Source organism: Mobula hypostoma, chromosome 1, assembly GCF_963921235.1.
Source record: "Mobula hypostoma chromosome 1, sMobHyp1.1, whole genome shotgun sequence".
NCBI lineage: Eukaryota > Metazoa > Chordata > Chondrichthyes > Myliobatiformes > Myliobatidae > Mobula > Mobula hypostoma.
In genome coordinates, this window is record NC_086097.1 from 122,961,051 (window position 1) to 122,985,805 (window position 24,755).

Genomic DNA, 24,755 nt, shown 5'->3' on the forward strand with positions numbered 1-24,755 from the left:
GCAGTTTGTCTTCTTCGTCTCTCTTCATGGGTCATTTTTTCATTGGCTCGATAGCACTGTGAATGACTGTGAGAAATTGAAACTCTAGGTAGTATATGGTTACATGGACAGTATGTACTTTGATGGTGTATTTACTGTGAACTTTTGCACTTTGAGCTTTAAAACGCTGGACGTGATTTAGAATTATAGAATCTATTATCAGTTCTTTACATCCTTTCATACCCTTACGGCATCCTTTCTGCTCTACTGTAAGTATATTGTGCTTACCTAAGTGACTGGTGATTAGTTGTGAGATGCATGAGGTTATAATTTTATACATAGATTGTTACAAGTAATAGGATGATATTTTGATGAGTCATTTGTGATTTCTCCTTAAAGTAAGAGATATGTTTTACCTTCTGTCAAAAGCGTGGGCATTTTTTCAGAATTTTTAAGAAAATTGATATATGCATTAATAGGTACAGATGAAGGTAAGTAATTTTTTTCCAATAATTATGAACATTATCACTAGCAGTTCTTTTCCACGTGAGTATTTTCCATAACTGCTTTTAGCATATCCATTATAACTTCAGGTGTTTTCATGTTTTCAATTGTGTCTGTGCATTCTTTTTCTTTCCTAATCCAGCTTGCTTCTTGATTGTGTATCGCCCTGTTTGACCAGGTATTAGACCAAAAGTTCATTATCTCTGTGTTTGTTGGTAATTTCATGCTAGGGTTGGAGGTGTTTTGATGCATTGAATTTAGTTTCAATGTCCTATATATAAATCTTTTTCATTGATCCTGAACAGGTAATTATGGTTTTTTTCATCTGGTACATTTCTGGTACTTTTATCCACCAAGCTTTTGTTATAGTGTATCTTTAAATTCTACAGTGCTTTTGTTAGGTTGATTATATCTTGTATGGACCTTATATTTCTTCAGCTTTTCTGTTCACTTTCTTGCTTGGGTTATCCACTTTATACTCCATTAGACAAACAATTTTTGTTCTTAAAGTTTCAATTTTGTTTCTTAATCTCTTCTGCCATTTCAATGTTCTCATTTTATTACTCAGTTTTCAGTTTCCATTAATGAGTGCCTCTATTCCAGAGCCAGCCATTGCACTGCACTGCTGGTGATGCTGAGCGGTCTGTTACTGTGTGTAGTTCTTCAAATGTGTCAGGTTTTCCTAAATATTGTTGTAGTATAATGTTGTTGACACATAAACTCTTCTCAGGCTTTCAGCCAAGCCCAGGCGTCATTTGAACTGATGTTTCAATGGCAAACTCTGCCAGCTTCATCAGTGATGATCTCTAATCTGGTGTCTAATCTGGTGGTATATAAACTCAACTGAATTGCGACCGCCAGTCTTCCCTATGGCTTTTGGGACTGCCTGGTGAAGGAAGCCATTGAAATAAGACTAGAGGATAAGAATTTCAACAAAGATAAAGGTCTCACTTTAAGTAAACTCTGGAATATGATTTTAAACAAGGTGGGACAGCGGAAACCTGATTGGTTGAGGACTAACCTATCAGGAAGAACAGACAACAGGTGTTGAGTATATTTACTACTGGACTAGACATGCCTAAGCATCATTCCTGATGAAGATAGCAGAGATTGTGATTGAAAAGTCAGTTAAAATTGACATCTGGACCTTGATAGAATCCCAAGAAGCGTTTAGGTGTCATATACATCGGGAAAGCTCTAGATCACCTTTTCACAATTTTGTTGAGATTGTTAACAATATTTGCAAATTTTGATGACATGTCTTCTTTTGATATAGGGTCTTTTTGTTGAGTGTGTACTCAGTGTCAGAGGGCTGATCGGAGGCTCAGAGTTTTTGGACGACACAGAGTCGGACCGTAGTCGGGATGGCAGGGAGAGTTTTCTTCCTTCTCCTGTCTGTGTGATATGTGGGACTTTCAAGAGACATTGAACTCTTTTATTGTGCCATGGACTGTTCTTCATCAAGTTATAGTATTGTTGCACTGTTGTAACTATATGTTATAATTATGTGATTTTGTAGTTTTTTCAGTCTTGGTCTGTCCTGTGCTTTGTGATATCACACCGGAGGAATATTGTATCATTTCTTAATGCATGCATTACTAAATGACAATAAAAGAGGACTGTGTGTCCTAATAATCTAATCTAATGTACTGTGTTAGTATCATGTTAAATATTAGGTTAATTTTGTCTGTAAGCTCAGCTTTGTCCTCAGCATTCTGCGGAGGCTCCGCACCTGTGTTGTTGCTATTAGCGTCAGGTTGTGGAGCAGTTGTTGAACTAATTCCGTTTTCATCCATGCTTCGGGCGGGTGGGGGAGGGTGGAATTTTCATTATTTCCTTACATAGCATTGATTTGGCTGGTTTCTTTGTAGCTCTTGTGCTACTTCTAGTTTTGTTTAGTTTAACCTGTCTATAGGGATTAAGTTTCTTTTATTATCACAATACGTTGATCTGCTATTTGTTGTGCAATTACTTGCATGAAGGGATTTTATGCTATAAACTGTTGATAAAGTTTGTCCCTGTGTGCTGTCATGTCAGTCTCAGGTTCTGTTACTCAGTAACATACACGCATTATGAATGTGTTTACTTCTAATGACTATTTCATGCGCGTCTTTCTTCTCTTAATTGCTTGAGTGGTCTCCATTGTAAGTGGATGCTCCCCTGAGAAACAGCCTGTGGTGTTGGTGGGTTACTTTGAAAGCTGGCTGTATCTTTTTTTCGAGTTTCTTCAGCAGTGTACCACGAGCAGTTCGTTTACCGTCATGCCCAGCGCCAGCTTCAGGTGTGACCTGGCGATCCCCAGGCAGCAGCCGTGTCACTTTATTCCATAGACATCTCTCCAGTTATAAAGTGAAAGGTTGTAGCTTTTTGTATCTACAGCCAAGTTGTGGTTTCAACTACTTCCAGTATGAGGAACAGATGCTGCCTCAGTCTGGGTACAGACATGTTCTTATTTTGGTCCACGAATGCTGTTTCAATTCCCATCCGCCCTACACATCCATAGAGCTTTCCCCAATCTGCCACCTGGGAGCAGAGTAAACCCCTCATGGGCTATTTTTATTATTATTATTATTATTTTTGTATTTGCACAGTTTGTCTTCTTTTGCAGATTTTTTTTGCTTGTCAGCCTTTGTGTGTCGATATTCATTGATTTTATTTTATTTCTTTGTTCTATTGTGGACGTTTGCAAGAAAATTAATCTCAGGGTAGTATATGTTGATCTTGAATTTTGAACTTGAAATGTGGTCTTAAACACTGATGTTAATGTTACACAGTGTGTAAGTGATGCACAGAAGGAATGTGTAACTTATGGGCTTGGCATGACATTGATGTTGAGACTTTAGAATGGATTTAAGGAAGTTGAAGGAGCAGGGGGTGGACTTCACACAATGTAAGTGAAAATTATTGATTAAAATTTCGGCTGGCAGACATAGCTACTACATTGAGGAGAAAAAAAAAGCAGTTTGCTATATAACAAAAGAAAATTATATTCAAAAAAGGTTTTGCAGTTCTCCGATGAAATGGCAGCAGTATCTTTGGAGATTGAGTAAGTAGAGTCCATTGAACCATTTTAGCTTCTCACCTACAAGGGTCATAAACTTAGCATGAAATCAACCAAGTGCAAGATTGGTCACAAGCTGTGTGAGAGAGAGGAAGCCAAAGTTGATTAGCTTGCTGTTGAGATTTGCTGTTGGAATTGCTGAAGGGCACGGAGGGCAATAATGTGATTAAATACAGAGGGAGAGAAACACAGTTGCTAAAATGCCCTAGAGATGACAGGCATTTTCTTGTAATATTGAAAGCCTATTGGACAACAGGGATGAAATCAGCAGCACTGGGTGCCAGCCTGAAGAAATATTAGGGCAGGCTCCATGTGAAGGGAAATGTCTACCAACAACAGTAGGAAAGATATTACCTACAACAGTAAGATAATAACATGCTACAGTAACCTCTCCACACAACCTAATAGGCAGAGCAGGGATGTTTATATAGAGAGATAGTCAGTCACCTACAGCTCAGTTTAAACTATGTGATGCCAGCTCATCCTTGCTGGAAGATAGGACATAGAACATAAAACATTGTAGGTAGAACATAGTATAACAACAGAGTACAATACTTCAGCCCAAAATGCTGTGCTGACCCTTTAACATACTCTAAGATCACTGTAATACTTCCCTCCTATGTAGTCCTCCATTTGTCATTCATCCATGTACCTTCCTCACCTTCTGTGCTGCTTAAACTAACTTGTTTTCCCTCTTTCTCTGTTCTGAGTAAAAGCCCTCAACTTTTCTCTTTCCACAGACGCTGCACGGCCTGCTAAGATTTTCCAGCACTTTCTGTTTCTGTCACCGTACCCAAAGCTGGGGCTGGAAGACAGAAGTTGAGTGACATGGCAGTGTAGCGGGTAGTGTAATGCTTTTCAATGCCTGCTGTAAGATCAGGGACATGGAGGCCAGTGCAGAAGGCAGCGAGAGTTCGGCACCAACTGTCTGCCTTTTGATCGCTGCTGAGAAGTATTCTGTGAGTGGCCTATCACTGTGTAGCTCGGTGTGGCAGGTATGACCTGTACAAAAAGGACTGGTTACACCTGAACCCAAGGGGGAAGAATATCCTTGTGGGCAGGTTTGCTAGAGCACCTGGGGAGTGATAGGGCCGAGGATGGGGCAGTTAGTACACAACTAGATACAGTGGATAGTGAGGCTGTGAAGAAGGAGAGGCAGATGATAAGCTGTGGCCTAACTGTTGTTTGTATATGGTTCTGGCAAATTCCCACCATCAGCGACACTTACAAACGCAGATGCTGGAATCTGGAGCAACAAAAAAAATGAAGGTTCTCAACCCAAAATGTCAAATGTACATTTCCCTCCACAGATGCTGTCTGACTCAACTGAGTTCCTCTCGTATCTTGTCTGTAAACCTTCCTGTTGTTCGGTTCTGTGCCTTGACTGATAAAGTATCCTGTTTACCTTTGTCCTGCTTCTTTTAAGTATCTGGAGATAAATAATCCAATTTTTGTTCATTATCCTCACATTTATAGACCATAGCCTTTTGACGATCTCCAAAGTCTTCCTCTGTGGTCTTGCTTTTGGCTGCCAAGCCCCTCACTTCAACCTTTCCCTAAACAGAAGGAAAGAAAGAAAAAATAATCTAGGACTTTATTGTAAGAGAATGAAAGGAGATTTGATAGAGGTATACAAGACTTTGAAGGGTATAGCAGTCTTCTTTCACTGAAGTTGGGTGGGACTAGAATTAAGAGGTCATGGGTTAAGGGTGAAAGGTGAAGTGTTTAAGTCAAACATAAGTGGAACTTCTTCATTCAGATGGTAGTTGAGAGTGTGGAATGAGCTGCCAGTGGAAGTGATGGGGGCAAGTTCGATTTCAACATTTGAGAGAAATTGGGATATATACATGGATGGGAAGGGTATGGAAGTCAATGGTCTGGGTGCAGTTCAATGTGATAGGCATCATATTAGATTGGCATAGACTAGATGGGCTGAATAGCCTGCTTCTGTGCTGTTGTGCTCTATGACTCTCTATCCTATGTCTCTTCTTCTATAAAACCAACCTCTTTCAAGCATCTTTCTCACATCTCCTTATGGGGCTTGGCATCATTTTTGTTTTACACTGGTCCTTGGAGCATTTTGTTGTGTAACAGAAATTATATAAATAGAACTTTCATTGCTGCTATCCCATGAGTTAACTAGTGCCCAACTTGAAGGTTGGTACCTTCAAGAACATTGGAGAGGTTGTACTGTGCACTTTGTATAGCAAAGTCATGATTGTGTCCTTCATGTATTTTTTACTGAGTCCACATTTTCAGTACCTTAATTGGATCTGTATTGTGGGAATAGAAAAACAAATGCAAAAATGTCAACTATATTAAATAACTCAAAGGCAGTGGAGAAAATACAAATTAATTTATTCTTCAACACCTACATTGCAACGTATTAAATCTGCAGTGGCTCCTGGCTAGGGAACAATTGCCATAAAATATGACTATTTCAAGCAGGACAAGTAGTTTTTTTTTGGAACAGACTGAATTAGCTGGTTTGAATTTATGAACAAGTTCTTGAGGTGGGGGAGGAATGGTATAAAATTACCTGGAACTCTATTTTTATTGTAATGATATCAGTACTTCACCTGAAAGACTGTGGTAGTTAAGAAGACAGCCTGCCTCCACCTTCATGAGAATACTTGTTATGTAGAGGCCATGTCTCTGGGTATATTTAAGGAGGAGGTTGATAGATTCTTAATTAGTAAGGGCATCAAAGGTTACAGAAGACAGAAAAATGTGGTTGAAAAGGAAAATAAATCAGCCATGATTGAATGGTGGACCAGACTTAATGGACCAATTGGCCTAATTCTGCTCCTATGTCTTATGATCTTATCACATGCCTATCAACAAATTGGGGTAGAGTTTGGTTTGTATAGAACCCGAACAGTAGGGACATCAAACCAAACCTCTATCAAGGACAAAGGTAGGAACAGACAATGTGGAAAAGTATTTTAAGAGGGGGAGGGCCAATTATGATGATATTAGGCAGGTTCTTGTTTGCATAAATTGAAAACCAATATTCTTAAGGAAATGTACAAACAGAAATGTGGAGGTTGTTTAGGGAGCACTTACATTGGGTTCTGGATAGGTTTGTCTCACTGAGACAGGGAAAAGATGGTAGGGTGAAAGAATCATGTTTGACAAAGGAGGTGGAACAATTAGTTGAGAGGAAGAAGAAGGTATACTTAAGGCTGAAGTATCACAATTGAGAGAGTCTTTGACAAATGCGAGAACACTGTAGAACAGGCTAATATGCTAGAGCAAGTTGAGGCTGAGAAAGGAGTATTGTTGGAGCTGCTGAAAAACATTAGGGTAGTTAAGCAACACACACAAAAATTGCTGGTGAACGCAGCAGGCCAGGCAGCATCTCTAGGAAGAGGTACAGTCGACGTTTCGGGCTGAGACCCTTCGTCAGTACTAATTGAAAGAAGAGATAGTAAGAGATTTGAAAGTGGGAGGATAGTTAAGTCCCCAGGGCCAGATGGGATGTACTCCAGGTCACTACCCAGATGGGATGTACTCCAGGTCACTACTTGAAAAGAGGAAAGATATTGTTGGAGTGTTGACAATGATCTTTGTGTCCTCCCTGGTCACAGGAATGGTACCAGAGGATGCTTTTCCATTGTTCAAGAAAGATAATAGGGAAATCCTGGGAATTATATACCACTGAGTTTTATTTCAGTGGCAGGCAAACTATCAGACAGGATAGTTAGGGAGAGGAATTACGAGTATTTGAGAAACTTATCTTATTGGGGTGGTTAGCAAGGCTTTGTGAGGGGCAGATCATGCCTCACGAGCCTGACTGAATTTGTCAAGTAGATGACAAAACAAACTGATGAAGCTAGACCAGAGGCTGTGGTGTACATGCATTTTAGTAAGGTATTGGATAAAGTTTCCCTTGGTAAACTCAGGAGGCATGGAATCCGGGGAAATTTGGTTGTGTGGATTCGTAATTGGCTTACCCACGGAAAGCAGAGGGTAGTTGTAGAAGGAGTATATTCCGTCTGGAGGTGAGTGACCAGAGGTGTCCTGTAGAGATCTGCTCTGGAACCCTAACTCTTTGTGATACTTATAAATGACTTGGATGAGGAAGTGGAAGGGTGGGTTAGTAAGTTTGTAGATGACACAAAGCTACATGGTTTTGTGGATAGTATAGAAGGTTTGTTGCCTTCCGGGTGCCAGGGTCTGGGGTGTTTCTGACCAGGTGCATAACATCCTGGGACAAGAGGGAAAGCAACCAGAAGTTGTGATACATGTTGGTACCAACAACATAGGCAGGAAGAGGGATCAGGTCCTGAAGTGTGAGTTTCGGGAACTAGGCAGAAGGCTGAAGAACAGGACCTCAAGAGTGGCGTTCTCAGGATTGCTGCCAGTGTTATGTGACAGTGATGGTAAGAATTGGAGGAGATGGCAATTGAATGCGTGGCTGAGGAGTTGGTGCAGGGAGCAGGGTTTTAGATTTTTGGATCATTGGGATCTCTTCTGGGGAAGGTGGGACCTGTACAGATTGGATGGGTTGCACCTGAACTCGAGGGGGAGCAATATCTTTGCAGGTAGGTTTGCTAGCATGGTTCGGGAGGGTTTAAACTAATTTGCAAGGGGGATGGGACCCGGAGCGATAGAGCAGTGAAAGAAGTGCATGGAGTAAAGCCAGATCTAACATATAGAGAGACTTTGAGGAAAGAGAAGCAGAATAAACAGCATAAAGGTAGTAAGGTACAAGGGCTGAAGTGTGTGTACCTCAATGCAAGAAGCATCAGGAACAAAGGTGATGAACTCAGAGCTTGGATACATACATGGAATTATGATATAGTGGCCATTACATAGGCTTGGCTTGCACCAGGGCAGGAATGGATTCTCAATATTCCTGGATTTCAGTGCTTTAAAAGGGATAGAGAGGGGGGAAAAGGGGAGGAGGGGTGGCATTACTGGTCAGGGTTACTATTACAGCTACAGAAAGGGTGGGTAATGCATCAGGATCCTCTTTTGAATCAGTATGGGTGGAAGTCAGAAACAGGAAGGGAGCAGATACTCTATTGGGGATATTCTATAGACCCCCTGGTAGCAGCAGAGATACAGAGGAGCAGATTGGGAGGGAGATTTTGGAAAGGTGCAAAAATAACAGGGTTGTTATCATGGGTGACTTTAATTTCCCTAATATTGATTGGCACCTGATTAGTTCCAAGGGTTTAGATGGGGTTTGTTAAGCGTATCCAGGATGGATTCCTGTCACAGTATGCGGACAGGCCGACTAGGGGGAATGCCATACTAGATCTAGTACTAGGTAATGAACCGGGTCAGGTCACAGATCTCTCAGTGGGTGAGCATCTGGGGGACAGTGACCACCGCTCCCTGGCCTTTAGCATTATCATGGAAAAGGATAGAATCAGAGAGGACAGGAAAATTGTTAATTGGGGAAGGGCAAATTATGAGGCTATAAGGCTAGAACTTGCGGGTGTGAATTGGGATGATGTTTTTGCAAGGAAATATACTATGGAAATATGGTCGATGTTTAGAGATCTCTTGCAGGATGTTAGGGATAAATTTGTCCCGGTGAGGAAGATAAAGAATGGTAGGAGGTGGAAAATCTAGTCAGGTGGAAGAAGGCAGCATACATGAGGTTTAGGAAGCAAGGATCAGATGGGTCTATTGAGGTATATAGGGAAGCAAGAAAGGAGCGTAAGAAGGTGCTGAGAAGAGCAAGAAGTGGGCATGAGAAGGCCTTGGCAAATAGGGTAAAGGAAAACCCCAAGGCATTCTTCAATTATATGAAGAACAAAAGGATGACAGGAATAAAGGTAGGACCGATTAGAGATAAAGGTGGGAAGATGTGCCTGGGGGCTGTGGAAGTGAGTGAGGTCCTCAATAATTACTTCTCTTCGGTACTCACCAATGAGAGGGAACTTGATGATGGTGAGGACAATATGAGTGAGGTTGATGTTCTGGAGCATGTTAATATTAAGGGAGAGGAGGTGTTGGAGTTGTTAAAATACATTAGGACGGATAAGTCCCTGGGGCCTGACGCAATATTCCCCAGGCTACTCCACAAGGCGAGGGAAGGAATTGCTGAGCCCCTGGCTCGGACCTTTATGTCCTCGTTGTCCACGGGAATGGTACCGGAGGATTGGAGGGAGGCGAATGTGGTCCTTTAGTTCAAAAAAGGTAGTAGGGATAGTCCGGGTAATTACAGACCAGTGAGCCTTACGTGTGTGGTGGGAAAGCTGTTGGAAAAGATTCTTAGAGATAGGATCTATGGGCATTTAGAGAATCATGGTCTGATCAGGGACAGTCAGAATGGCTTTGTGAAGGGCAGATCGTGTCTAGTAAGCCTGATAGAGCTCTTTGAGGAGGTGACCAGGCATATAGATGAGGGTAGTGCAGTGGATGTGATCTACATGGATTTTAGTAAGGCATTTGATAAGGTTCCACACGGTAGGCTTATTCAGAAAGTCAAAAAGCATGGGATCCAGGGAAGTTTGGGCAGGTGGATTCAGAATTGGCTTGCCTACAGAAGGCAGAGGGTCGTGGGGGTGAGAATACATTCAGATTGGAGGATCGTGACTAGTGGTGTCCCACAAGAATCTGTTCTGGGACCTCTACTTGTCGTGATTTTTAATTAACAACCTGGATGTGGGGGTAGAAGGGTGGGTTGGCAAGTTTGCAGACGACACAAAGGTTGGTGGTGTTGTAGACAGTGTAGAGGATTGTCGAAGATTGCAGAGAGACATTGATAGGATGCAGAAGTGGGCTGAGAAGTGGCAGATGGAGTTCAACCCAGAGAAGTGTGAGGTGGTACACTTTGGGAGGACAAACTCCAAGGCAGAGTACAAAGTAAATGGCAGGATACTTGGTAGTGTGGAGGAGCAGAGGGATCTCGGGGTACATGTCCACAGATCCATGAAAGTTGCCTCACAGGTAGACAGGGTAGTTAAGAAAGCTTATAGGGTGTTAGCTTTCATAAATCGAGGGATAGAGTTTAAGAGTCGCGATGTAATGATGCAGCTCTATAAAACTCTGGTTAGGCCACACTTGGAGTATTGTGTCCAGTTCTGGTCACCTCACTATAGGAAGGATGTGGAAGCATTGAAAGGGTACAGAGGAGATTTACCAGAATGCTGCCTGGTTTAGAGAGTATGCATTATGATCAGAGATTAAGGGGGCTGAGGCTTTACTCTTTGGAGAGAAGGAGGATGAGAGGAGACATGATAGAGGTGTACAAGATAATAAGAGGAATAGATAGAGTGGATAGCCAGCGCCTCTTCCCCAGGGCACCACTACTCAATACAAGTGGACATGGCTTTAAGGTAAGGGGTGGGAAGTTCAAGGGGAATATTAGAGGAAGTTTTTTTACTCAGAGAGTGGTTGGTGCGTGGAATGCACTGCCTGAGTCAGTGGTGGAGGCAAATACACTCGTGAAGTTTAAGAGACAACTAGACAGGTATATGGAGGAATTTAAGGTGGGGGGTTATATGGAAGGCAGGGTTTGAGGGTTGGCACAACATTGTGGGCTGAAGGGCCTGTACTGTGCTGTACTATTCTATGTTCTGTGTTCTATTTTTAAGGTTGTCACAGTCCACAGAGGGATATTAACAGGATGCAGGGCTCAGTGGAGAAAGGCAAATGAAGTTCAATCCAGGGGTAAAGTGATACACTTTGGAAGGTTGTTTTTGAAGGCAGAGTTCTTAGCAGTGTGGAGACACAGAGGGATCTTGGTGTCTAGGCCCATAGATCAGTTAAAGTTTCCATGCAAGTTGATAGTCTATTTAAAATGTGTGTTGACATTAAAAAGGCAGAGGCTGTGTTGACATTTATTAGTTGGGGCATCGAGTTCAAGTTATGTTGCAGCTCTTTAAACTGCTGGTCAGACCAGACTTGGAGTATTATGTTCAGTTCTGGTTGCTTCATTATTGGAAGGATGTGGAAGCTTTACAGAAGGTTTATCAGGATGTTGTTTGGATTAGAGAACAATGCCACATGAGGGAACGTTTAGCGAGCTACAGCTTTTCTCTTTGGAGCAAAGGAGGGTGAGAGGCATCTTAATGGAGTTGTATACAGTAAGATTATGAAAAGCATAGATAGAGTGGATAGCCAGCAGCTTTTTCCCATGCCGGCACTGGCCAATATCAGCAGACATACAGCCATAGAGTCAGAGAAAAGTACAGCACAGAAACAGGACCTTCAGCCCATCTAGCCCATGCCAAATATCTGTTTTAGATGAGTGGCGGAAAGTTTTGAGGAAACATAGGTTTTTCTTCAGAGAGTATTATGTGCTATAAATGCACTGTTAGGAGTGATGGTAGAGGCTGATACAATCGGGATGTTTGAGGACTCTTACTTAGGCACATGGATGTAAGAAAATGCAGGATTGTGGATGGTGTTGGAATGAAAGGTTAGATTGATACTGGAGTAGGTTTCTATAGATCTGCACAACATCGTGGGCCAAACGGCTCATACTGTGATATACTGCTCTATCTTCTTCTGTGTTTTGAAGCTTGATTAGACCTCACTTCCTGCATATGATTCTGGCCATCATGTCATAAAGGATAAATTTTAAGGCAGTGGAAAGTGCAAGGAAGATACAAAATGGTGATACCAGTAATGTACGGGTAGACATGCCAGGAAAAGATAATCAGATTGTGTCTTTTCTCTTGGGGAAAAAGACGGCTGAGGGGTGAGCTAACAGAATTTTAAATTTGGAAATGCTTTGATAGAGCGGATAAAGTTGGAATATTTCCATTTGTGGAAATATGTAACTAGAGGCTATCATTACAGGATAGTCACCAAAAAATCCAATAGTGAGTTGAGAAGAGAGCAGTGAAAACATGGAACTTACCAGAACAGGAACAGCACACTAGTGACCATTTTATTAGGTACATCAGTACACCTGCTTGTTAATGCAAATATCTAATCAGCCAGTCATATGGTAGCAACTCATTGCATAAAAGCATACAGACATGGTCAAGACATTTAGTTGTTGTTCAGACCAAATATCAGAACAGGGAAGAAATGTGATCTAAGTGACCTTGACCGACCGTGGAATGATTGTTGGTGCCAGAGTATCTCAGGAAACTGCTGATCTCCTGGGATTTTCAGGCACAACAGTCTCTAGAGTTTACAGAGAATAGTGTGAAAAACAAAAAAAAACACCCAGTGAGAGGCAGTTCTGTGAGCAAAAAATGCCTTGTTAATGAGAGATGACAGAGGAGAATATTCAGACTGGTTCAAGCTGACAGTAATTCAAATAACCATGCATTACAACGGTGGTGCGCAGAAGAGCATCTCAGAACACACAACAGGTTGAACCTGCATATGGATGGGCTACATCAGCGGAGACCACAAACATACACTCAGTAGACATTTTATTAGATATAGAGGGTACCTAATAAAGTGGCCATTGAGTGCGTTCAACACCATCTGCCCTGCCCCACTGGGGGAGAAGCTGACAGCGATGCAGGTGGATGCTTTCCTGGTATCATGGATTCTTGATTACCCGACTGGCAGACCACAGTACATGTGCTTGCAACACTGTGTGTCCGACAGAGTGATCAGCAGCACTGGGGCTCCACAGGGAACTGTCTTGTCTCCCTTTCTCTTCACCATTTACACCTCGGACTTCAACTACTGCACAGAGTCTTGTCATCTTCAGAAGTTTTCTGATGACTCTGCCATAGTTGGATGCATCAGCAAAGGAGGTGAGGCTGAGTACAGGGCTACGGTAGGAAACTTTGTCACATGGTGTGAGCAGAATTATCTGCAGCTTAATGTGAAAAACACTAAGGAGCTGGTGGTAGACCCGAGGAGAGCTAAGGTACCGGTGACCCCTGTTTCCATCCAGAGTGTCAGTGTGGACATGGTGGAGGATTACAAATACCTAGGGATACGAATTGACAAACTGGACTGGTCAACGAACACTGAGGCTGTCTACAAGAAGGGTCAGAGCCGTCTCTATTTCCTGAGGAGACTGAGGTCCTTTAACATCTACCGGACGATGCTGAGGATGTTCTACGAGTCTGTGGTGGCCAGTGCTATCATGTTTGTTGTTATGTGCTGGGGCAGCAGACTGAGGGTTGCAGACACCAGCAGAATCAACAGACTCATTTGTAAGGCCAGTGATGTTGTGGGGATGGAACTGGACTCTCTGACGGTGGTGTCTGAAAAGAGGATGCTGTCCAAGTTGCATGCCATCTTGGACAATGTCTCCCATCCACTACATAATGTACTGGTTGGGCACAGGAGTACATTCAGCCAGAGACTCATTCCACCGAGATGCAACACTGAGCGTCATAGGAAGTCATTCCTGCCTGTGGCCATCAAACTTTACAACTCCTCCCTTGGAGGGTCAGACACCCTGAGCCAATAGGCTGGTCCTGGACTTATTTCCTGGCATAATTTACATATTATTATTTAACAATTTATGATTTTATTACTATTTAATTATTTATAGTGCAACTGTAACAAAAACCAATTTCTCCCGGGATCAATAAAGTATGACTATGACTATGACTATGACTACGTAAACACATTTAAGGGAAGCTGATAGCATTAGATGAGAAAAGACAGATAAGAGAAAGCAGGGAGGAGTTTGAGCGGGAGGGGAGGAAGGAAAAAGTGGGCTGTGGTTACCTGAAGTTAAGAGAAATCAATGTTCATGCTGTCAGGTTATAGTCTACAGGGGAAATATGTGGTATTGATCGTCTAATCTGTATCTGCTTTCGTTGTGGCAGTGGAGGGGCTGTGGGCAGACATGTCAGTGTGGGGATGGGAAATGGAATTGAAATGGTTGGCCAACAGGAGATTGCTTTGTTACATCAATAGGTTTTCAAAAGCAGCTCAGAAGGACAGAAAGACACAAATTCACAAATTATCTACTTAGAACAACAAAAGTATGTTTATTAGGGCAGAACAGACCAAGCATTAAAATACTTATCTAGCTATGCACGGGCCCCTCTCACTGCAGCACACCTCCCACCTGATCCACAGCACTGTTCACGACCAGCCCATTAGTGAGGCCTCGACGAACTGTCCCAGGCCCCCTGAACACTTTATTTTATACCTTCTTCACTGATATGAAATGCCGCAGTAAGTGGGCCAATGCATAGCACCATCTGAAACCACTGAATCAGAACCAGTTATCACTCTTCACAAGTGCCATCCCATCCCTGAGCTCACCTGACTCTCATGTTCCCGTGGCCGTTCCCACAGTAGTATTACATTCCAGTGGTTGCATTCCCACTGTAGTAATCAAAGTCTGTCACATTCAAGGCCATAGTGGTGGTAAGACATTCAACAAGCACAAAGATCAACCCTTTACAATACCATCCACTCCTCGAATGTTGCAACCCCATTACATCTGGCCCACAGGCTTTAGTTCAACCCCCATGGACCACCCACCATATTACAAAATGGCTAAAGTAACACCCCAGTGGACTACAGTAGCCCACCAGTCTCCTGGTGCTCCAAAGACTCTCCAACTCCCTCCTGGGGTATAATAGTTATGGAACTGATACCCCATTATTATATATCTTATCTACCGACCGTTGGATATGGTCAGCCAAATCTGTTATATTCTCTGACTCATCAAGGATATATGTACCTGGTCTTTTATGGTAAAGGCATCTCCTTTCTTTGCCAGGATATAATGCAAAGCCATTCTCTTCTGGCTGACACCATCAGGATGACCTCCCTTGATAACTGGTCAGTACCATTTGGGAAAAGCAATCATCCGGAACCAGTAGGCCTCTGTGACACCCCTATTCTGATGTTTTGACTTGTGGGGTGGGTATCGGCCAGATTATCAATGTTACGCACATACAGCACAACATACCCCAGGTAGCAGCAGGCAGACCAGCCTGAAGGGAGCCAAGGGTAGGCCGGAGAGCCGCACGCTCGGTACGTGCCTTTCAACATGGAAAACAAACCTATATAGTGCCATTAAGGTGCATAGAGGTGTATGAGTTATTTCCCATGGGAACCCGCCCATCATAACGGCAATGGTAAGTATTCCTGGATCACGGTATTACATTCAACGTTGATACTTTGGTCTTTCTCTGATCACAGGCCAGCACATACCATCCCTTAAATGGAACCCGTTTTACAGTTCCATCAACAGTCATGGGTGACAAGTTCATAGCAGGTTCATTCCATGACCAGTACTCGGTGTTATTCAGAGGGGTGGGGGGCAGTGCTCCCTTGCCTGAGTACACTGGAATCCAGGAACACACCCAACACTTCGAGATGTACAGGTGATCATGAAGCAGTCTCCCAATCTGTGTCAGAGCTGGAGCTTTACTGTCAGGACCCTGGGAGGCAACACCTCCCTCTTCAAATGGACCCTTACTTTCTTGACATAATCAGTAGGGATAGGCAGCAACACCTCCACCATGATTGTTTTCAGCACTGGTGCTTGACAAGGCTGCACCCTCAGCCTCCTATTGCCTACGTACTGATCACTGCATAGTCAAATTCTGCTCGGACTCCATTGAAAAGTTTGCAGGTACCCCATCGTGGGGGGTATCTCAAATAACAACGGGTCAGAGTACAGGAAATAGATAGAGAGCTTAGTGACATGGTGCCATGACAACAATCTCTTCCTCAATGTTAATAGAACAAAAGAGCTGGTCATTGGCTTCAGGAGGTTGAAGGATGGGTGAGGGCATAATACTCACACCGCTCTCTACGTTAGTGGTGTTGTGAGCTTCAAGTTCTAAAGCCCATCCTGGTCCAACAGCATTAATGCCACGGGCAAGAAAGCTCACCAGCATGTCTACTTCCTCTGGAGGCTAGCAAAATTTGGCATGTCCCCTTGGAACCTCACCACTTTTTATTGATGCACCATACAAAGCATCTTATCCAGATGCACCACAGCTTGGTACATCAACTGCTCTGTCCACGAACGCATGAAACTGCAGAGAGTTGTGGACAGAGCTCAGCACACCACAGGAACCAGCCTCCCCTTTATGGACTCTGTCACAGTGAAGCAACCAGCACAGTCAAAGACCCCACCCACCCTGGACATTCCTTCTTCACCCCTCTTCCATTGGGCAGAAGCTGATAAGGTTCATCCATTGTCATCGATGAGGACCTCCACACCATTAGTACTTTTTACGAAGTCGAGTTGCTAGCTCGACACTCAACCTTGGCACGGATGGAAAGCGTGCCCGGAGGCGGCTTGACTAGATTCGACTCGGGAAACTTCACTGCCGGAGCCGGCTGATGGTGTTGAGAATAGCGCGTGATTTGGATTTAAGTGAGGGAGAGTTGCACAGCGTCAGCCTCACTCTCTCTTCCCAATTCCTGTCTGGATCCAGTGGCACGACAGAGTCGAGACGGCTGGAGATGGAACTAGGCGAAGTGGATGACCAGGACATCTTCGGTGTCTTGTCCTGCTCTACACGTTCCACGACGCTTGCAGAGACCGCCTTCTTGACCGTTGGACCTTCCATTGGTCTCATCCGCTCAATCCGCTGGAGTCTGTCTTCACATGCTGGGATAGACAACTCCCTATCTCACCGAGGGTTTGAGACCCGTCGGCTACCCTCATCTGGTTCAGCTGGCTTGTCGAAGCCGTTGCCCAGGGTGTGGCCGCTGTCGCATGCAAACAGCTACGGGGAGCCACAGGTGAGAGCTGAGTGCCAGGTGGGGAACAAAGGTGGACTAACCGCCCTGAAAAGGACACGACATGTTCCCCCACCAGAGGTGCTACCCCTCCCTGACACCCCATACACCCCAAACAAGATTTTGCTGCCCAGCCTGAAAGCATATACTACTAGCTCACGGATAGTTTCTACCCTACTGTTATAAGACTATTGAATGGCTTCCTAGTACAATAAGACAAGCTCTTCACTTCACATTTAACTCATTAGCATCTTACACCTTATTGTTTACCAGCTCTGCACTTTCTGTTACACATGATTTTGGGCAGTAGCCTGGTGGTTAACACAATCGCTTTACAGTATCAGCAGCCACTAATCAGAGTTCGATTCCCACCACTGCCTGCAAGGAGTATGCACATTCTCTTCGTCAATTGTGTTAAATTATTGCCGCAAACATTGAAGGGACAAGCGATGGAGAGGCGATTTCGGGGGATGAGCCGAGATGCTGTGTTGCAGAATCGTAGCAGATGGAGTTCCGATGCCTATACAACAGCCACGGGTGTGAGGTTGGATCGCTCTGGGTGCTGAGCCCATTTGAAGAGCTTGAGAGAGGCTTCAGGCTGGGCAGCAAAATCTGAGCCTGGAGTTAGTCACTGGGTGGCATAATCTAGGCCTAGAGCCTTTTGCTGCAGTGGTGCCCTGGCCCTAGTGCAAGGTACAATATGCTGTTCAGACAATTTAAACGCCAGTCCAGGTCGGAGCCAATTTTCGCTTGTTTTCCGTGATACTCTCTTCTCTCTATGGTGCTGGAGCCTTTCACTGTTCCGTTGTTTGGTCAATTTAAATGCTGGCCCAGAAAGACTGAAAAGACAGGGTGTCAGGATCTGGGGCGAGAGCTGATTTCGCTCATTCTCCACCATGGTCACTCCTCTCTCTCTATGGCACTGAGGCTATGAAGACTGCCCAGGCTGTTGTGCTCTATGCCCGCTAGTAACTGATAAACCAGGCTTTGGGCCTACTCCGGGCTGCCCCGGGGTTTGGCTCTGAGGACTCAATTTTGGTTTGGATTGTTGTTCGCTTCAATTGTTTGCACGATTTTGTTCTTTTTGTTCTATCTGAATACATTGCGTAATTAATTGATCTGTATGGACAGTATGCAAGACAAGCTGTTCACTGTATCTCAGTACATGTGACAATAATAAACCATAGAGGCCACACCAAGAGCACGGAATACAATAAATGAAACTTATGGATTTGCATCTGAATTGATACCTCATATGGAAGGACTGTTTAGGTTCCTGAATGTTGGTAAGGAAGGAGATACAGCATATAGAACATAGAACATAAAACATTACAGCACCGTACAGGCCCTTCAGCCCACAATGTTGTGCTGAACTTATAAGCTACTCAAAGATCAATCTAATTTTTCCCTACGACATAACCCTCCATTTTTCTATCATCCATGTGCCTATCTAAGGGTTTCTTAAATTCCCCTGATGTATCTGTCTCTACCACCACAATGGACAGGTATTCCACCAATCTTGTGCACCTCTACCAAGTCACCTCTCATCCTCCTTTGTTCCAAAACAGAAAACCTCTAGCTCGCTCAACAAGTCCTCATAAGACATTCTGTAATCCAGATAGCATTCTGGTAAATCTCCTCTGTACTCAATCCAAAGAGTCCACATACTTCTGACAATGAGGCAATCAGGCGGAACACAATATTGCAAGTCTAACCAGCGTTTCATAGCGCTGTAAGACGCAGGCATAACACTTAGCCCGGTGGCAAGGCTAAGTGCCTGGAGAGCGATCGATGTGGAGAGGCAAGCAGACAAAGTAATCATGGAGAGAGTGCTCTCATCCCAAAATAACAAATACTAATTTTCCTCCATTGATGCTGTCTGTCCCATTGAGTTCCTGCAGCGTTTTGTGCACATTGATCCAGATATCGAGCATCTGCAGTGTCTCTTGTGTGCCGCATTGAATAAAGTTATTTTGTGCTGTTGATCTGTTCTTGTATTCCTTGGTTGGTCCTCCACTTCCCCTCCATATGTTTTCCCCACAGGCAAGCAGATCACGCGACAGTGAAACTGCTGAGCCTACAATACAGTACACAACTCCCACAACCATTCCCAAACAGTGATCGCAAAAATCTGACATTGCCACACATCATAACAATAACACACCCGCCTTAAAGCATTTAAATCAGTTTCAGAAATTACCTATTTCTGGAAAATGGGCAGAGGTAAAGGTACAGGGCACACTTTTCTTTTCAGTCAGGGATATTCAATTTGTGTGCATTTATCAAGCAAACCTGATCATAAAGATCAGATAAGATCAGACAGACCAAGGAACTGATTGTTGACTTCAGGAAGGGGAAATCAGGGGAGTACACACCAGTCCTCACTGAGGGATCAGAGGTGGATAGGGTGAGCAGTTTCAAGTTCCTGGGTGTCAACCTCTCTGAAGATCTATCCTGAGCCCAACATTTTGATCCAATTATGAAACAGACACACCAGTGCCTATACTTCATTAGGAGTTTGAGGAGATTTGGCTTGTCACCAAAGACTCCAGCAAGTTTCTACATATGTACCATGAAGAGCATTCTGACTGGTTGCATTGGCATCTGGTATAAAGGGGGCACTGTACAGATTCGAAAAAAGCTGCAAAAGCTAGTAAACCCAGTCATCTCCATCGTGGGCACAGCCTCCCCACCATCCAGGACATTTTCAAAAGGTGATGCCTCAAAAAGGTAGCATCCACCATTAAGGATCACTGCCACCCAGAACATGGCCGCTTCTCATTACTACCATCACAGGGGAGGTGCAGCAGCACGAAGACACACTCCCAATGATTTTGAAACAGCTTCTTCCCCTCTGCCATCAGATTTCTGAAGAGTCCATGAACCCTGAACACGACCTCACTATTGTGCTCCCTGTTTGTATTATTTATTTTTTATATTTCTTATCATAACTTATAGATTTTATGTGTTATACTGTACTGCTGCAGCAAAACAACAAATTTCACAATATACGTCACTGATCATAAACCGGATTCTGATTCATAAGTTATGCCAGTGATAAGGAATAAAGTATTAGAGAATCTCAAGGTGGAAAAATCCCGGAGTCTGCAACCACGGCTTTTAAAGGAAGAGGCTGTGGTGACAGTGGGCTCATTTGTCAAAAAAATTCAAAACTCACTAAATTCTGGGAGGGTACCAATAGATTGGAAAACAGCCAAGGAAGACAGAAGGCAGTGAACTCCCTGCCAATTAGTTTAAAATCTATCTTGGCAAGATGCTGTCAATAATCAAAGAGGAAATACCTAATCTATTAGGAAACGCACAGATAATCAAACTTGCTCAGCATGACCTTATGAAAGGTAAATCACACTTAACAAATTGGCTTGAACTCTTCAAAGATGTGTCAGGGAGGGTTGATAGAGGGGAACCTGGAGATGTGGGGTATTTAGAATTCTAAAAGGCATTTGATGAGCAGCCATATACGAGGTTGGTCCATAAAATTTGGAGGAACACACACCAAATGCTGTAGGATCTCAGCAGGCCAGGCAGCATCTATGAAGAAGTATAGTCGATATTTCAGGACAAGACCCTTCATCAGGATATCCTGATGAAGAATCTCGGTCCGAAACATCGACTGTTCTCTTTTCCATAGGTGTTCCCTGGTCTGCTGAGTTCTTCCACCATTGTGTAGGCTTTGCTTGGATTTCCAGCATCTGCAGATTTTCTCTTGTTTAAGTTTTGGAGGAAGTGTGTTAGCAGAACTTGAAAATTGGCAGCTGCATAGAAAACAGAGTTGTGATAAATGGAAACAACAGGAATTCTGCAGATGCTGGAAATTCAAGCAACATACATCAAAGTTGCTGGTGAACGCAGCAGGCCAGGCAGCATCTATAGGAAGAGGCGCAGTCGACGTTTCAGGCCGAGACCCTTCGTCAGGACTAACTGAAGGAAGAGTGAGTAAGGGATTTGAAAGCTGGAGGGGGAGGGGGAGATGCAAAATGATAGGAGAAGACAGGAGGGGGAGGGATGGAGCCGAGAGCTGGACAGGTGATAGGCAGAAGGGGATACGAGAGGATCATGGGACAGGAGGTCCAGGAAGAAAGACGGGGGGGGGGGTGACCCAGAGGATGGGCAAGAGGTATATTCAGAGGGACAGAGGGAGAAAAAGGAGAGTGAGAGAAAGAATGTGTGCATGAGTAACAGATGGGGTACGAGGGGGAGGTGGGGCCTAGCGGAAGTTAGAGAAGTCAATGTTCATGCCATCAGGTTGGAGGCTACCCAGACGGAATATAAGGTGTTGTTCCTCCAACCTGAGTGTGGCTTCATCTTTACAGTAGAGGAGGCCGTGGATAGACATGTCAGAATGGGAATGGGATGTGGAATTAAAATGTGTGGCCACTGGGAGATCCTGCTTTCTCTGGCGGACAGAGCGTAGATGTTCAGCAAAGCGGTCTCCCAGTCTGCGTCGGGTCTCACCAATATATAAAAGGCCACATCGGGAGCACCGGACGCAGTATATCACCCCAGTCGACTCACAGGTGAAGTGATGCCTCACCTGGAAGGACTGTTTGGGGCCCTGAATGGTGGTAAGGGAGGAAGTGTAAGGGCATGTGTAGCACTTGTTCCGCTTACACGGATAAGTGCCAGGAGGGAGATCAGTGGGGAGGGATGGGGGGGACGAATGGACAAGGGAGTTGTGTAGGGAGCGATCCCTGCGGAATGCAGAGAGAGGCGGGGAGGGAAAGATATGCTTAGTGGTGGGATCCCGTTGGAGGTGGCGGAAGTTACGGAGAATAATATGTTGGACCCGGAGGCTGGTGGGGTGGTAGGTGAGGACCAGGGGAACCCTATTCCTAGTGGGGTGGTGGGAGGATGGAGTGAGAGCAGATGTACGTGAAATGGGGGAGATGCGTTTAAGAGCAGAGTTGATAGTGGAGGAAGGGAAGCCCCTTTCTTTAAAAAATGAAGACATCTCCCTCGTCCTAGAATGAAAAGCCTCATCCTGAGAGCAGATGCGGCGGAGACGGAGGAATTGCGAGAAGGGGATGGCGTTTTTGCAAGAGACAGGGTGAGAAGAGGAATAGTCCAGATAGTTGTGAGAGTCAGTAGGCTTATAGTAGACATCAGTGGATAAGCTGTCTCCAGAGACAGAGACAGAAAGATCTAGAAAGGGGAGGGAGGTGTCAGAAATGGACCAGGTAAACTTGAGGGCAGGGTGAAAGTTGGAGGCAAAGTTAATAAAGTTAACGAGTTCTGCATGCGTGCAGGAAGCAGCGCCAATGCAGTCGTCGATGTAGCGAAGGAAAAGTGGGGGACAGATACCAGAATAGGCACGGAACATAGATTGTTCCACAAACCCAACAAAAAGGCAGGCATAGCTAGGACCCATACGGGTGCCCATAGCTACACCTTTAGTTTGGAGGAAATGGGCTTTATCCGCTCAGGGGATCTCCCATCCACTGCTACCAACCTTATAGTTCCCACATCCCGCACTTCCCGTTTCTACCTCCTACCCAAGATCCACAAACCTGCCTGTCCTGGCCGACCTATTGTCTCAGCTTGCTCCTGCCCCACCGAACTCGTTTCTGCATACCTCGACACTGTTTTATCACCCCTTGTTCAATCCCTTCCGACCTATGTTCGTGACACTTCTCACGCTCTTAAACTTTTCGATGATTTTAAGTTCCCTGGCCCCCACCGCTTTATTTTCACCTTGGATGTCCAGTCCCTATATACTTCCATCCCCCATCAGGAAGGTCTCAAAGCTCTACGCTTCTTTTTGGATTCCAGACCTAATCAGTTCCCCTCTACCACCACTCTGCTCCGTCTAGCAGAATTAGTCCTTACTCTTAATAATTTCTCCTTTTGCTCCTCCCATTTCCTCCAAACTAAAGGTGTAGCTATGGGCACCCGTATGGGTCCTAGCTATGCCTGCCTTTTTGTTGGGTTTGTGGAACAATCTATGTTCCGTGCCTATTCTGGTATCTGTCCCCCACTTTTCCTTCGCTACATCGACGACTGCATTGGCGCTGCTTCCTGCACGCATGCAGAACTCGTTAACTTTATTAACTTTGCCTCCAACTTTCACCCTGCCCTCAAGTTTACCTGGTCCATTTCTGACACCTCCCTCCCCTTTCTAGATCTTTCTGTCTCTGTCTCTGGAGACAGCTTATCCACTGATGTCTACTATAAGCCTACTGACTCTCACAACTATCTGGACTATTCCTCTTCTCACCCTGTCTCTTGCAAAAACGCCATCCCCTTCTCGCAATTCCTCCGTCTCCGCCGCATCTGCTCTCAGGATGAGGCTTTTCATTCTAGGACGAGGGAGATGTCTTCATTTTTTAAAGAAAGGGGCTTCCCTTCCTCCACTATCAACTCTGCTCTTAAACGCATCTCCCCCATTTCACGTACATCTGCTCTCACTCCATCCTCCCACCACCCCACTAGGAATAGGGTTCCCCTGGTCCTCACCTACCACCCCACCAGCCTCCGGGTCCAACATATTATTCTCCGTAACTTCCGCCACCTCCAACGGGATCCCACCACTAAGCATATCTTTCCCTCCCCGCCTCTCTCTGCATTCCGCAGGGATCGCTCCCTACACAACTCCCTTGTCCATTCGTCCCCCCCATCCCTCCCCACTGATCTCCCTCCTGGCACTTATCCGTGTAAGCGGAACAAGTGCTACACATGCCCTTACACTTCCTCCCTTACCACCATTCAGGGCCCCAAACAGTCCTTCCAGGTGAGGCATCACTTCACCTGTGAGTCGACTGGGGTGATATACTGCGTCCGGTGCTCCCGATGTGGCCTTTTATATATTGGTGAGACCCGACGCAGACTGGGAGACCGCTTTGCTGAACATCTACGCTCTGTCCGCCAGAGAAAGCAGGATCTCCCAGTGGCCACACATTTTAATTCCACATCCCATTCCCATTCTGACATGTCTATCCACGGCCTCCTCTACTGTAAAGATGAAGCCACACTCAGGTTGGAGGAACAACACCTTATATTCCGTCTGGGTAGCCTCCAACCTGATGGCATGAACATTGACTTCTCTAACTTCCGCTAGGCCCCACCTCCCCCTCGTACCCCATCTGTTACTCTTTTTAATGCACACATTCTTTCTCTCACTCTCCTTTTTCTCCCTCTGTCCCTCTGAATATACCTCTTGCCCATCCTCTGGGTCACCCGCCCCCCCCGTCTTTCTTCCCGGACCTCCTGTCCCATGATCCTCTCGTATCCCCTTCTGCCTATCACCTGTCCAGCTCTCGGCTCCATCCCTTCCCCTCCTGTCTTCTCCTATCATTTTGCATCTCCCCCTCCCCCTCCAGCTTTCAAATCCCTTACTCACTCTTCCTTCAGTTAGTCCTGACGAAGGGTCTCGGCCTGAAACGTCGACTGCGCCTCTTCCTATAGATGCTGCCTGGCCTGCTGCGTTCACCAGCAACTTTGATGTATGTTGTGATAAATGGGCCCTTTTTAGGCTGGAGAGATGTAACTAACCATGTGTCCCTGGGATCAGTTCTAGGTCTTCAATTGTTTACTGACTTCCTTAATGACATGGAAGAGGGAAGGAATTGGAAGACTTCCAAGGTTG

General features: G+C 44.7%; 1 protein-coding gene across 3 annotated transcripts in view; it reads right to left on the bottom strand.

Annotated features, from left to right (window-relative positions):
* Positions 1-24,755, bottom strand: part of LOC134350204 (coiled-coil domain-containing protein 102A-like) — a 657,542-nt gene that overhangs the window by 94,982 nt on the left and 537,805 nt on the right. For 2 of the 3 annotated variants that reach the window (XR_010018848.1, XM_063055227.1), the window contains one exon: positions 4,567-5,100. The exons of the other annotated variant lie outside the window; for it this stretch is intronic. Coding sequence is in view for 1 of the 2 variants with exons in the window: in XM_063055227.1 (XP_062911297.1) it covers positions 5,085-5,100 (16 nt within the window). In the remaining variant the exon portion in view is untranslated. Of the gene's footprint in view, positions 1-4,566; positions 5,101-24,755 lie in introns of those variants that run through there. 3 annotated transcript variants of the gene reach the window in all.